Source organism: Anas acuta, chromosome 8 (assembly GCF_963932015.1).
Source record: "Anas acuta chromosome 8, bAnaAcu1.1, whole genome shotgun sequence".
NCBI classification, from domain to species: Eukaryota; Metazoa; Chordata; class Aves; order Anseriformes; family Anatidae; genus Anas; species Anas acuta.
In genome coordinates this window covers 21643427-21656414 of record NC_088986.1, presented here as the reverse complement: position 1 = coordinate 21656414, position 12988 = coordinate 21643427, and the positions used below count along the sequence as shown (strand labels likewise).

General features: G+C 53.5%; 1 protein-coding gene and 1 long non-coding RNA gene across 5 annotated transcripts; one reads left to right on the top strand and one right to left on the bottom strand.

The window, feature by feature from the left end:
- Positions 1–121: 121 nt before the first annotated feature.
- LOC137860316 (uncharacterized) lies at positions 122–2444 on the bottom strand. Its single transcript, XR_011098831.1, has 2 exons — positions 2277–2444; positions 122–1936 (listed from the first exon to the last, which is right to left on the bottom strand). It is a non-coding gene; the product is annotated as an uncharacterized lncRNA (long non-coding RNA).
- LOC137860315 (regulator of G-protein signaling 16-like) lies at positions 569–10984 on the top strand. Of its 4 annotated transcripts, none has more exons than XM_068690446.1 (6): positions 569–655; positions 3969–4651; positions 5706–5807; positions 6413–6474; positions 7606–7772; positions 8006–10984. In XM_068690446.1, exons 2-6 carry the CDS (start codon positions 4572–4574, stop codon positions 8204–8206), a joined length of 612 nt encoding a protein of 203 aa, XP_068546547.1. In that variant the 5' UTR covers positions 569–655; positions 3969–4571; the 3' UTR covers positions 8207–10984. The 4 variants fall into 4 exon arrangements, with proteins under 4 accessions (XP_068546547.1, XP_068546549.1, XP_068546548.1 ...); XM_068690447.1 differs by lacking the exon at positions 569–655 and adding an exon at positions 1301–1897; XM_068690448.1 differs by lacking the exon at positions 3969–4651 and having other exon boundaries at positions 602–655.
- Positions 10985–12988: the final 2004 nt, after the last annotated feature.

Sequence of the window (12988 nt, the reverse complement as noted above, 5' to 3'; positions counted from 1 at the left end):
CTTGAGCCCTGGTCTCTCCCAGCCTCCCCTGCCCTCCTGGCTGCATGCCCTCTGTCCCCAGGCGTCTGTCTGTCCTCCTTTTCCTTTTCCCTTTTCCTTTTTCCTTTTTTCCTTTTCCACCTCTTGTCTTGCCATCTCCCTCCTACACACCTCCTACTGTTGCTCCTAGCAGCTGTTCCTTGCCCATTATATAAGGAGAAACCGCTTCACCTAATTTATTCACCATCTTTCCTTCCTGGGGCTGCTGCAGTTGTCTTGTTCCTTGGTACTGTGTTTTCTCTGGCACCGAAGCGTTTTATCACAGAGCTGGAATTAATGTCAGACCAGAGAGTGCTTTTCTCTACCGTGCACCCCTTGGGCTTTGCAGAGGCTCGGCTTGTCCCCAGTGTCGTGTCTTTGTCCTCCATTCGTGCTCCACGTGCTGTGCTTGCGGCAGGGGCTGGCTAGGTGAGACGGCAGCTGTGCTCCGCGCACTCGGGCACAGGCGGAGCTGCCTCGGCAGGGTCGCAGCTGTGCTTCCTTTTAGCTTCCTGATTAAAAAAAAAGTAGAGTAAATAAAGCTGTGCACCTTGTATTTGCTTAGTGAAGTCGGTCGTTTTGCTCTGTGTTTCCTCTTGGTTTTACTGGAAGGCTGCATCTGGGATTTGATGCCCCGGTAAGCTCAAGTGGAGTTCAGGGAGCTGAGCACATGGGAAGAAGGTGGCAAAGGGGGTGAGCTTAGTACTGAAAAAAAAAAAAAAAAAAACCACCACAAAACATTTCTGGCAAAAAAGCACAGGAAAAGGACTGGGGGGAAGGAGGCTTTTTGGGGTGTTTATGCAGCCCTCTGTGGGATGCTGGTGATGAAAGGGCAGGGTACAAGCATGCCCTGGGGTGGATCCCCCTTAAACTCCGTGACCGAAGTATCTCATCCTCGCATAACCTCTCATCTCCTTCCTCTGCAAGCAAAACAAATGAGACACACAGAGTTCAGATGTTTCTCCAAGCTCTCTGGCACCTCCATCTCCTGTGGGATGGCAGGAAGGGGCCTTGAGGACCTGGTAATCGGTCCCGAGTAAGGTGCAGTTCAAGATGTCTTTGTTCCCCAAGAAACGTGACCGTGGGTGGCTCAGAGGAGAGGGTAGGAGGGAGCGAGCACACGGGGTGAAGTCAGAACTGAGCCACCAGGTACCTGGGTAGAAGACCAGCTCTTGGAAGATGTCCCCTATGCCACGTTTTTATTTTAATAGTTTAAAAATTATTCAAAGTCCTGATGCTGCTGCCCCCGTGGTGTCTGGGTGCTGCTGGTGCCGCAAGATAACTGGAGCAGTTTGGGCAGGACGCACAGGTGGTTCAGTCTGAGTCCTTCCCTTGGGGAGGGCATGGGCTCGGCTTCACTTCACCTTCCCTTCCTCATTAGCTGCTCGTTTGCTAGGCTCCCCTTCCCCTAACAAGGCTGGAGAAGCTCCTCAGCCACATCAGCTGCCGGCTGGGCGATGCCACCCCCCTGGTCCCGTCCCCGCCGTGTAAAGTGTCGCTCACCTGCGCTGTATCGAGACCGCAAGGACGCGAAATAAACAGCCTGAGAAGCACCCAGCTCGTGCCTGTATCTCCGGGAAAGCCCTTGATCCTTCACGAGGAGGGAAGTGGGCATGAGTTGTACCCGGGGACGGAGGGCTGCCTCCTAAAACAACTGCTGGGAAAGGCTGAAGGAGCCGCAGGGAAGGCAGCCTGGAGAGCGGTGACTGGGGAGGGATGAGTGGGAAGGGGTTCCTCAGGTCTGGAGCCGGGGGAACCCTTTATTCCCAGAGGAAAGGCTTCCCAGTGGGAAGGGCTGGGGGCACACAGAGCATCCCTCAGGTCTGGCAAGTGGGAGCAGGCAGCGACCTGGCCCCGGTGCCCTCCTCCTGGCCCAAAGGTGAGTGTTCGGTACACGGCCCCCGCAGGATTGCTTCAGCTTTAAAAAAAGAAACCTAAATGAGCTTGTTTTTCTCTGGGAATTGCTGCAGTGAAATTTATCAGTCCCTCTGTCTTCTTCCTATCTCCCCCCCTCCCTTTTTTTTTGCCCTAATTCTCTTCTTTTATTGTTTTTCCTTTTTATCTGCAGCTTCTTTCCCTCTAAGCCTGTCTCTGAGCCAAAACAATTTGCATGCATCCAAGGGGAGAATCTGCCATTAGTGCTGCTCTGTCTCTCCTCTCAGGATATATTTAGCTATCGCCTTTTTTATTTTTTTTCCTTGCTCTTCAGTGGCTTTAAAGAGCAGGTGCTGGGAACGGAAAGAGAAAATTAAAAATACCTGCTGTCAGATACCTCGCCCTGCGCAGATGCGCTCCGGCGCTTCAGAAAGCGAGCGTGTGAGCAGAGTGGGTAACAGCTGCCCCTTGAAAACCTCATTTGTAATTCTAATTTATTATTATTATTTTTTAATTTCCATCATCTCTTTCCGCACTGCTACAGATTTCCAGAGCAGCTATTTCCTCTGGTGCTCCGTGCGAGGGTGGCCTGCTCTTTTGCCGGGAATCCAGCCAGCGCCCTGGGACCGGGGCAGGGGCTCGCTGTCAGGGGGTGAGGGATGCACGCTCTTCCTCTCCTCTTGCTCCCCTGCCTCCCTTCCCACCCCTTGCTGCATCCTCCCCTTTATCCCATCACGCCGTATAAATTTGCAGTTCCTCTTCTGCCTCTCTCCTTCCCCTCTGCTCCCGGTCTCCCACGCCCAAGATCTGCTCCTAATTTATCAGGACTCCTTTTCCTTCTTTCATGTCTTTTCTGGAAAAAAAATAAAATCTCTGCAGGTAAATGGGGGTGGGGAGAGGCTTTTAAAAGAAGAGCTGAGTTTTGTGCAGCCCGCACCAAAAGGTGGCTGGGCTCCTGCTCCTCCTGTGAGTGTTTCCTCCCCAAACTAACTGATGTGCTGAAATGAGGGCACCAGAAATCCCCGCAGCAGCTCGCAGAGCTTCACGGGGCTTTGGGGGCTCTTTTTACGTGCTGCTGGGGATAAAGACTTTATTTTCCTCTTTTTGCATCCCTAAACAAGAAATGACAGAGGTGACAAGCTTCTGTGCTTTGCTTCCACCTGTGAAGCCAGCAGCTCCATCCCTGCAAGCGCTGGGGCTGCGGACACGGCTCTCCCATTGCTGGAGCCTCCAGCACCCACACCTGCGCATCCCACCTTCTCCCAAGCACCCATGGCACCCATCTGGGGCTGCCAGGACCTCCCTGGAGGAACCAAACCCCACGAGGACGGTGCTGGTGATGCGAGGGGCCGGGCTGGTCCATGGGTGGGCGGTGGGCTTCGTGCCGGGGGTGCCGCGGCACACGTACGGGAAGGGAGCACGGCCCGGGCGTTGCGACACGGCCGGGTTTTGGTGTTCCAAAACAAGGGCTGATAACGCAGACACCGGGCTGGAGCCGCGGGAGGCCGCTCAGCTAAATGAGACAGGAAGCACGTAATTAAATTAGATACAGAGCAGAATGAAGACATCTGAGTACACATACGTAGCTGGGCTCAGAGGCTCTTGCATAACCCAAATGAAGAGCTCTGCATTAGAAAATATTGCAATGACCATATCCTATGCTGGAGAGATGCCCACCCTCAAACCTCCCTCACCCCTTGAAGGGGAGAGTGAAAGAACTGTGAGAGTGAAAAAACCTGGCCTTGATGGGGAGGACTCTGCTGGAACAGCCCGATCCCACCACCCCATTGCCTGGGCGCAGTTTCCTACAGCTTTGTGCATCCTCTGGCCTTTGGTTGAATCCTTTCCTTTAGGTTTAAAAAGGTTTTATCACCCGGGCTATTGATAGCCAGGGATGAGCTGGGAGGAAGGAAAGGGATGAGGAGTTCCCATTGTTTCCATCCTCTGTCCTGCTTTTAGTCCCTTCCTACTCTTCCCACCCCTGGTTCCCAGTAGGATGCCCCTTTATCAGGTGTTTCCTCACACTTTATTCAGTCTTCCACTGATGCACTCCCCTTCCCCTTCTCCTACCACAGCCCCAGCAGAATATTTATGACGAAGACACACCAGCAAACGTCAGCCCTCGTTTACCCAGCTGCAGACGTGGCAGGAACATCGCTCCCCTCCGCTCTGCTCGCAGCGCCTCGGCTGCAGCGGGGTGCTTGGGGAGCTGCAGCGGGGTCTGCAGAGCGTGCCAGGGCCCCTCATCCTCATTGCCAGCCCCGGGGGACCCTCCTGCTGCGGTGATGCCAGCCTCGGCCATGCGGTGCGGAAAGGTTTGAAGTCACCAGCCCTCGGGATTGCGCTGACGAATCGCCCTCACCGTCCCCGGCTGCGTGCCCGTGGTTACTCAGCAGGCTCCGCACGTCGGTGGAAGCGAGCCTGTTTTTTCCTCTTATCGAGGAAGCCGTTCTGACTGCGATGCTCAAGGACGAGCCTCCCGCCCCCCCTCCCTGAGCACCTACCCAAGCCGTTATCTTCTGCGCTGGCTGCCGGAGCAGCTCGTGGTTGGCTGGAGCACGGCGTGGTGCTGGGTACCCTCCCAGCCCTCCCACCCCATATAAACACGGCTCCTCGCTGCTTCTCCAGCACACGGCAGGCAGCAGCGGCGGTGGTGCAGGTGCTGCCCCAGGGAGCCGATGAGCTGCTGGATGCCTCGGTGCCCAGCTCTCAGCATGTGCCGAGGGGTAGCCACGCTTCCCATCACTTGCCTGGAAAGGTAAGGGGCTTTGCCACGCCGCAGGGCTGGGAAGCAGAGGAGGAGCTGGAAAAAGATGATCCTAACGTCGGAGCAGCTGGGTCTGCTGTGGTGGTGTTTTGCTAGAGATCTGGGTGCAGCCTGCAGAGAAGCACGCAGCCGGGGAAGGCAGTGTGATGTGCTGTGGCCGCAGCTGTGAGGCTCCCCTGGAGGGGACGCAGAAGCCAAAACGTGCAGAGGGGATGGAGGCAGGGCAGGGCTGCCCCGTGTCGCTGTGTGCAGGCGCACGAGGTTTGTTTTGCTGCCTCCGTCTTCGCAGAGCTCGCTCCAGGTTGGCAGCTGCAATATTTTTGTCGGCGCTCAGTGACATCGCGCCAAACACGGCTACGAAGCCCCACGCTGCTGCCTTGACATTTAAATGCTTATTTTTGTCCGGGTGCCTTGGGATGCCTGCAGGAGCTGCGGCACACAAATAGCAGCGTGGCTGTGCGCTGCCTCGGGGGCACCCAAGGGAGAGGAGCCGGGGAAGCAGCAGCTCCCACCCTATTGCCACAGAGATGCCCAGCAGGGATGTGTCTGGCTCCCAGGTGGCACAGGAGCTGTGCTGCCCCCACTCTCTCTGGCTCTTGGAGGCGTGGGGCAGGTGGATGGTGCCACCACCACCTCCACAGCACGGCAGCAGGGCTGGTAGCACCCCCCAAAACAGCTGAGGAGCAGCTGCAGCAGCAGCACAGCAGGGAGATGCTCCCCCTCTGCCGAGCTGAAAGCGACTGCTGTCATTTTCCCAGTGTGCTGAGAGCAGCGCTGTGTGGCTGGGAGGGCGGAGAAGGAGCTGGGTTTGTGGGTTTATGCTCCTGAGGGGGCTGCAGAGCCGGGGGGGGCACCAGGGCTGCAGCTCTGCCCCATGCATGCACCCAGCGCTGCTGAGCCTGGTTGCCAGGGAGAGGAAAAAGCGATCTGGGGATCGTTTTATTGCACCCGGCAGAAGGTGAGAAAGGAGGTGAAGGAGCGAGAGGGGATGGTGGTGGTGGTCCCGTGTCCCCACATTCTCACCTCTCCCCTTCCTCCCTGCCAGAGCCAAGGAACTCAAGAGCCGCCTGGGGATCCTGCTCCACAAACCAGAGCTGGCTCACCGCATCGGGGCGGCCGGCAAGCTGCAGCTGGGCTCCAGGCAGAGGTAAGGCAAGCTGGGGGCTCTCCTGGGGGATGCTCTGCCCATCTGCGCAGCAGGGAGGATGCAGCGCTGCTCGTCCCCGCGGTCCCACCCCGGCAGGCAGCGGGGCGGATCGTGTCCCAGCTCCACCAGTTATAAAGCCAGACTGGGGGCTGATGCTCTGGCATTAGGCGGAGCGGGGACTCAGCATCGAGCAGGAAAAGCCAGAGGCTCCCACAGGCACTGGTTTCTTAAACCAGTGCCTGGGTCCCCTGGGGAATGCGGACAGCACTGGGAAAAAAAACACTAAATCTTGCTGCTGGAGGCAAGGCGCCTTCGTGCTGAGAGGCTCTGCTGGGAAAAGGGCTCCTCTGAGCATCCCCTAAAGACTGCCTGGCCAAAGCTGCGCTATGGAGCTGAGGTCTGGGGAGCCGTCGGGGAAGGCAAAAGAAAGGGAAAAAGAGAAAGGAAAGAGGGCCCACAGGTAATGGATACTGGGGTCTCGCTGTGGTGTCCCACCGGGTGCCGCTGCCTCCCTCCTTGCACTGTCTCATCATGAACTGCTTTAACGAAGCGCTCCCGTCCTTCGCCGGCAAGACGGCAAGCCTGACGTCCTTTGTCTTTTCCAGAGACTCCTCACGAGAGGTGCTCGAGTGGAGGGAATCCTTCGATCAGCTCCTGAAGAGTAAAAGTGAGTAGGATTTTTCTTTTCTCCCCTTGCTGAGAGCGCGTAGGGCATATGCCTGGAGTCAGTGCGAGAGGAAATCTGGTCTCCTCCTCGAATTAGATATGTTAGAAATTCAGGAGGTGCCCTCCCTGCCCTGGCAGAGCTGACACTCAGCCGGACTCTACCCTTTCCTCCTGGCTGGGTGCTTTCTGGGGGGGCACGAGCGCTGTCCCACAGCTTCTTGGGCCAGGAGCAGCAGGGTGGGCATGGCGAGCTGGTGGCGTGTACCTTCTGGTGGGGTCACCGCGCCATCCCCAGCCATCCCCAGCACGCCTGCTGCTGGTGCAGCCACCTTCACGCAGGCTTTATTTGCTCGGAAAACATTGCTGCCCTCTGTCTGCCTGTCCTGTGCTTTGAGGGATGGCTCTTACATGGGGAGAAAGCATTCGGCTGCTTTCCTGGACTGCACCATTTTCCCCTCCAAAATTCGCTGTACATCTGGTGATGCACAGGGTTCCCATGAGGTGTTGTTGGTGGCCAGCAAGGGGGCCAAATCTGAATACAAAAGCAGTTGTCTACCTTAAAGTTATTCCACGGCAACAGACAGTCCTTCTGCAGTGCTAGTCAGGGGCTAGGAATATTTTTCCCAGTGTTTATCACACGCTGTGAATGTTAGCAAGCATCTGCAGCTTTTTAATGCAATAGAGACATGGCTCTCCTGCTGCAGGCACTCTTCCATGCCCCACAGCAACTCGTTCCCCCCAAATCTCAGCTGAGAAATAAAAACACAGCCATCGCTGCTCGGTTCCTGCAGGCGTACTCATACCTCAGTGGATTTCTCCATCGGTAGAATTAGCTCTTTTCCGAAGCTGTAGAGAAAACACTCTGAAGACTCATTACAGAAAGGTCAGATAAATAAAACTTGTCTGTGGGAAAGGATTTTATTGGAGTCTCGAGGCCAATTAGCAGAGGCTCACAGGGTGGAATTTGTCCGGAGGGAAAGGAAACCCACAGATGCCACAGGCTGGTCTCCCGGGGAGAGGCTGGTTAGGCAGTGCCACATCCAGCAGCCCCATTATCTCCTGAGTGCCTTTGTCCCCTTGGTCCCCTTCATCCCCTTGGTCCCCCCTCACCACTTCTGTCTCCTCTGTGCAGACGGGGTGACCGCCTTCCACACCTTCCTCAAGACAGAGTTCAGCGAGGAGAACCTGGACTTCTGGCTGGCCTGCGAGGACTTCAAAAAGACCCGGTCGAAAACCAAGCTGGCCTCCAAGGCCAACAGGATCTTCGAGGAGTTCGTCCAAAGCGAGGCGCCCAGGGAGGTGAGAGCCATTCCTGCCTCTGCAAGGTGGCGCTGAACTGAAAGGCGAAGGGGTAAAATATCCCTGGGGGGGTTGTTAAGAATCCCTGATTCATGGGGGCTTTCTAACCTCACATGGCACCCCAAAATGAAAGGATGGAAAGGTTTGGGACTGTCTTCACCCTCGCTTGGAGAAGATCGTGTGGGAGGGAGGTTAACTCCAAGCTAATGTTTGTGGGCTCTCCTTTCTTGCAGGTGAACATTGACCACGAAACCAGGGAGATCACCAGGAAGAACCTCTCGGGGGCCACCTCTGCTTGCTTCAACGAAGCCCAGGCCAAGACCCGCACGCTGATGGAGAAGGACTCCTACCCCCGCTTCCTCAAGTCCGCCTCCTACCAGGACATGACCAAGCAGGCTGCCAGCCGCGGCACCAGCAAGCGCCTGCACACCTGACCCGCACCCGTGCCCAAATCCGCCTTCGGGAGGGAGGCCGGGAGGGGAAGCCCTGCCATTTCGGCAGGCTGCCCGGCACCTCAAGCGCTTCTGCTGAAGCCGTCGTGAAGAGAGGCCTTCCACCCCGCCGCCGCCACCGCCATTGGGGCCGCCCGCGGGGCCTGCGAGTTGCGAGGCCGGGGGACAGCAGAGGCCTGGCGGTGACCTTGTTATCCCTCGCTTAGGCTGTTTGAACCCCAGGTTGCACCCGATCTTAGGTCACACACATAACTTTTTATTATCGTTGTTATTTATTTTAGCGTTGATATTACGATACGTATTTATGAGAAGAGCACCGCTCGAAGCATGCACACATCCCTTGCTCCGAGGAGCCTGTAAATTAATTTATTTCAGATATTGCCGCATGCAGCATGCCTCCCACGGCTTCTGTATAATAACTTCGAGAGAGAAAAATGGATTTTGTAGCACGACCACGGGGCAAGGGACGCGAATAGCAGCGGGGAGAGCTGCGACTGGCGGGCTGCTAGCGGGGTCTGAGGTTTCCTGAGAGCACGGAGACCATTGATGGCCATAAAAGGATGCTTTGCGGTTCATGCCGTTTCCTTTTTATTTTTATTTTTTTCCCTTAAATAGAGCTTTGTGACCGGCATCTCGGCACGTGGGCTAGCAGCTTGTCCTAGGCAGAGAATAGCCATGTAAAACAGGCACTTCGAGTGTTGAAAACTTAGGTTTTAAACACGTGGAAGAGAAAAAAATGGGTTTTTCCCCTGATTTGCAGTCGGGTCTGGTGTTTCTTTGGCTGGCAAACCAGTCTGCAGCCAAGGACTCCCAAGGACCAGTTTGGGGATGTTTTTTTCTGACTCTTCCCAATTCTACCTCTGAGTCTTGGTGGGTCCCGGCTGCATTTACAGGGCCATTTAAGATGTTTTGCTATTTATTATTTATTTTTACAACTGGAACCACCTTCCTTGTGTTACCGAGGTAAATGATGCACAAAGGTCCATTTTTGTTACTAATATAACATTGTCATGACAAAATAAACTGTAAAGAGGACAATGCTGTGACACCACGTTTGATTGTGGGCTTTTACTTTATTTTTGCATTCTGGTGGGCTGTTACAAAGCACACAACGTAAGGAAAGCTGCTGGCAGCGCATGGCTTGAGGCACATTTATGGTCACTTTAAAACTTGCAATGTGAGAAACACAGAAAGGCAAGGGGGAAACTTGAGAAGGGTAAAACTTCCTCTTGGCATTTGGCTCATGGGAGAGAAATAAGCAGTTCACCAAAGGATTGAAAGCAATAGTTAAGTTATGAATATATCAATTGCCAATGTGTTTAGTGCTGTTTATATTGCTCACCCTTTTCTGAGTGTGTCTCAGGACTACAGTTCACAATACCCATTTAATATCAGTAGGACACGGTTGACTTTTAAGCACAGGAGGGTTCATGTGAAGGATACTTTGGCTCACTCTCATAAATAACATTAGATTTAGCATTAATTCCATCAATGAGTGAATTATTTTCCAGGGGGAAGCACCTGGCATTAGAGGGAGTGTCAGAGACCATCCTACCCCCAGTGCAGCTCTTGCTGCTTCCCAAGTTTTGGGATGCTTTGGGGTGGTGTAGCTCGGAGGTGCTGCTGCCCCAGGTGAAAACCAACCCAGGTGTGCAAAAATACACCAGCCCTTCCCAACCCTGCTCCCTACAGTTGCCATCCACCTAAATGGAGGAAGCCAGATTAAACTGCCTATTTTAATGTTTATTTGAGAAGGAAGAAATGAGGCGGAAGGTAGCCAGGATGTGTTCAAATTATCCAGCAAGAAAGACTCAGTGAGAGCACCAGAGCAGAACTGAAGCAGGCAGAAACAAAATCATGTTCTTTTAAATTGCAGGGTCTGACTAAAAAAAAAAAATCTTGCACAACTTGGAATTAATTTAAACATGATTTTACATTCAAAAATATTCAAATTGGCCAAACAAAAAAAGGTAATAAAAATACTTAGCTAAGAATTAAAATATTTTTGCGATTTTTTTTTTTTTTTTAGGAGGAAATTGGGCTGTGTCCACTCTTGTTGCCCTGTGTGTCAAAATATCCCAGCCTGCATTTTGGTCTTGGTGGTAGCACTGAGACCTTTACAGCTGGCACTGGAGCATCTCATTTGCAGCTCTTTTCATTTCACAGAGAGAAAACTCCATTGACAGAACCAGAGAAGCCCTGCTTGCGTCCAGCCTGCCCTCCACAATTGCTGTCAACCCCCCGTGCTAATATAACAAAACCTTTAAAGCCTTGGGAAAAAAAACAAACAAACCACAGACCCGCCTTGAGAACCAGGAGCTGAAGGCTCCCATAAACCACAGCCGAAGTTTCCCAGGGTGGAGGCAGCGAATTTGGAAGCAGAAGGGAAGATTTCGGATGTGGGGAGCCAAGGCAGGCACTGCCCCCCGGGCACAGCCCATACTTGCTGCAGGGCTGAGTTTCCATCAGCTGGGCTGCGTGGGGATTTACTGCATGGAAAGCAATCATCAGCGTGCCTGAGAGATGTCTTGCTCCGAGGGTTTCAAGAGGTTTTGCCCTGAGCAGCACCGTGCCCCACGTGTATTTGCACACCTGTGCTCTCACTGTGCAGCTACATACGTGGGGTCCCTGTGAAGGCACGTATTTGGGCAGGTGGCACGTGTTGGTGTGCACACGTGGGGGCAAACTGATGTGTCATTGCATGCGTTCATCCATTATGTACTTTTTAAAAGACAGCCTGCAAATAAATGTTATAAAATGTTGCTGGATTTTTATTTTTTTTTTAAAGGAAGCTCACCGGCAGAGGGGATGCACCGAGGTATTGCACACGCTGCAGGCTGTGTCGCAGTGCTTTGCCAGCCTCTGCGCCAGCTGATGGGGAGGGAGCAGCTGCCCTGCACTACTTCCCAGCCTGCTGCTTCCTCCTAAAGCTCCAAAAATCCCATGTGATGGGTTTCCTTATGGCTCACCTCCCTTCCCCGTACAACTAAATGCCGCGGTTTCCAACCCTGCCCTGCTGTGTGCAAGGATTCCTACCCGCACAGTGCCTCATGATACAAAGCTAAAGGCAATAATGCTGCCTCCTGGCATTGCAGGGGTGCTGAGCACACCGCTGGGCTCTGAAACCCCCTGCTCCAAGCCTGCTCTGACGTGCTGTATTCTGGGCCCAACCTGTGGGGAAGGGCATGGGATGAGAAACAGCTGGGAGGAGCACTGCTGGGAACCACCTCCAGCTGGGAAAATGCATTTAGGCTCAGGTCGTTGCACAGCTGCTGCTGTGGCCTGTTTTGGGTGATCTTTGATGCCTTTTGAGGGGCTGCTCTGCTCTTCTTGCCCAGGTACTGGGGATGGTGTCCTGCTTGGTGAGGTCTCTACATGCCTGGATGTTGCCCTTACATCTTCTTGAGTCTGCTCTTGCTGATGGGCTCGCTGTCTTTTTGTGCTGGTCAGGGTTGAGCAGCAGCCCCGAAGGTCAGCAAATTCAGGTGTAAAGTGTAACAATGCTCCACTGCAAAATGAATCTTGGTCAATGCTCCTGTGTTCCTAGCTGCCCTAGGGCTTGGGTCGCATCCTTCTGCAGGCTATTTTCCAGGGCTGTGTTCCAGCAAGCCCCAGCAGCATGGCCAAGCATATAAACCCCGGGATGTTCCCATTTAGAAATATAATAAGGAAGCAAGCGCAAGGAACACGAACAAAAAAAAAAACATCCTACTATTCATAGTTCGTTTAAAAAAATTATTTTAACTTTGGCAGGCAGTTTTTATTGTCATGTTTCAGCTCATGGTTTTGTGGGTGGTAACCAGGGCGTGGATGCTGCCTCAGGGGAGGGTTGTGACATGGGCGAACATCCATCAGCACAGAGGATGAGGAGGATCATCTCCTGAGCCCGTCTTGCAGGGGGCAAGCAAGCACTCTGCGGAAGCTCCTATGCTTTAAAAAGCCTCTGAGACCTTTCTATTCTCCAAAAATTGCCCAGTTGTGCTTAAACTTACTGTTGTGCAAAAGTAGTTAGGAGCAGGGAGGAAGGATGGGGAAATCCAGCTTTGCTGGGGAGAAAAAAATGGGGAAAACCATCCTGGGGAAAACCATGCTTTGCTGTGGGGAAGCCCTGCTTTGCTGGTGTACAGATGCACAGCAATTCTGCTTGATGGCTGCAAGCACCTTGCTTCTGGCTTGGTGTTGGCCCAGCTGCAGCAAAAAGCAGAGAAAGCCCTGTAGTGATGGGCTGCATGGTACAGGGATGCAATCTGCTGTGGCGGTGTGACTTTTGTGATGTTTTCCTTCCCTGAGACCAGAGGGAGAAGGTAAAGCACAGCAGGTGAGAGCAGCAGCTCCCCTGAACTTGGTGGCCATCACTTTTCCTGTCCCTTGGCTGATTATGGCCATCCTTCAAGCGAGAAGCTTTCCTGTCCTCAATTTGGCTTCTTATTGTCATTACCCTCATGGTAACTAACTAGTGTTGTGCTGCACAGCACAGTGTTTTCACTGCGGTCACCACAAAGCTGTTTGTTTGTCTGGAAGGCATCCTGAGTCTGTTCTGCCTTGCCTGCAGTCGTACTTACAGATTTATTTTGTGGGGAGCCGCTTCTGATGGCGTGTCTGTCAGAGCTGGCTCCCTTCCATCCTTCCACCATCAGATAGGGAGCTACTTTAAATCAGCTTCCTGAAGGGAGATTTTGTTCTACTTAGGTGGTGTTGGTGTTGTGTTGTCACCTGAATTTTTTAGTCACAGGTTGTATGGGTCAAAAGACTGCGACACAGCCC

What these genes read in the sequence shown, in the direction of transcription:
- LOC137860315 (XM_068690446.1), top strand. Translation starts at nt 4,572, where the DNA reads ATGAGCTGCTGGATGCCTCGGTGCCCAGCTCTCAGCATGTGCCGAGGG. An exon ending in CAGCTGGGCTCCAGGCAGAG is followed by an intron (nt 5,808 to 6,412) that starts GTAAGGCAAGCT and finishes TGTCTTTTCCAG; the next exon opens with AGACTCCTCACGAGAGGTGC. An exon ending in TCAGCTCCTGAAGAGTAAAA is followed by an intron (nt 6,475 to 7,605) that starts GTGAGTAGGATT and finishes TCCTCTGTGCAG; the next exon opens with ACGGGGTGACCGCCTTCCAC.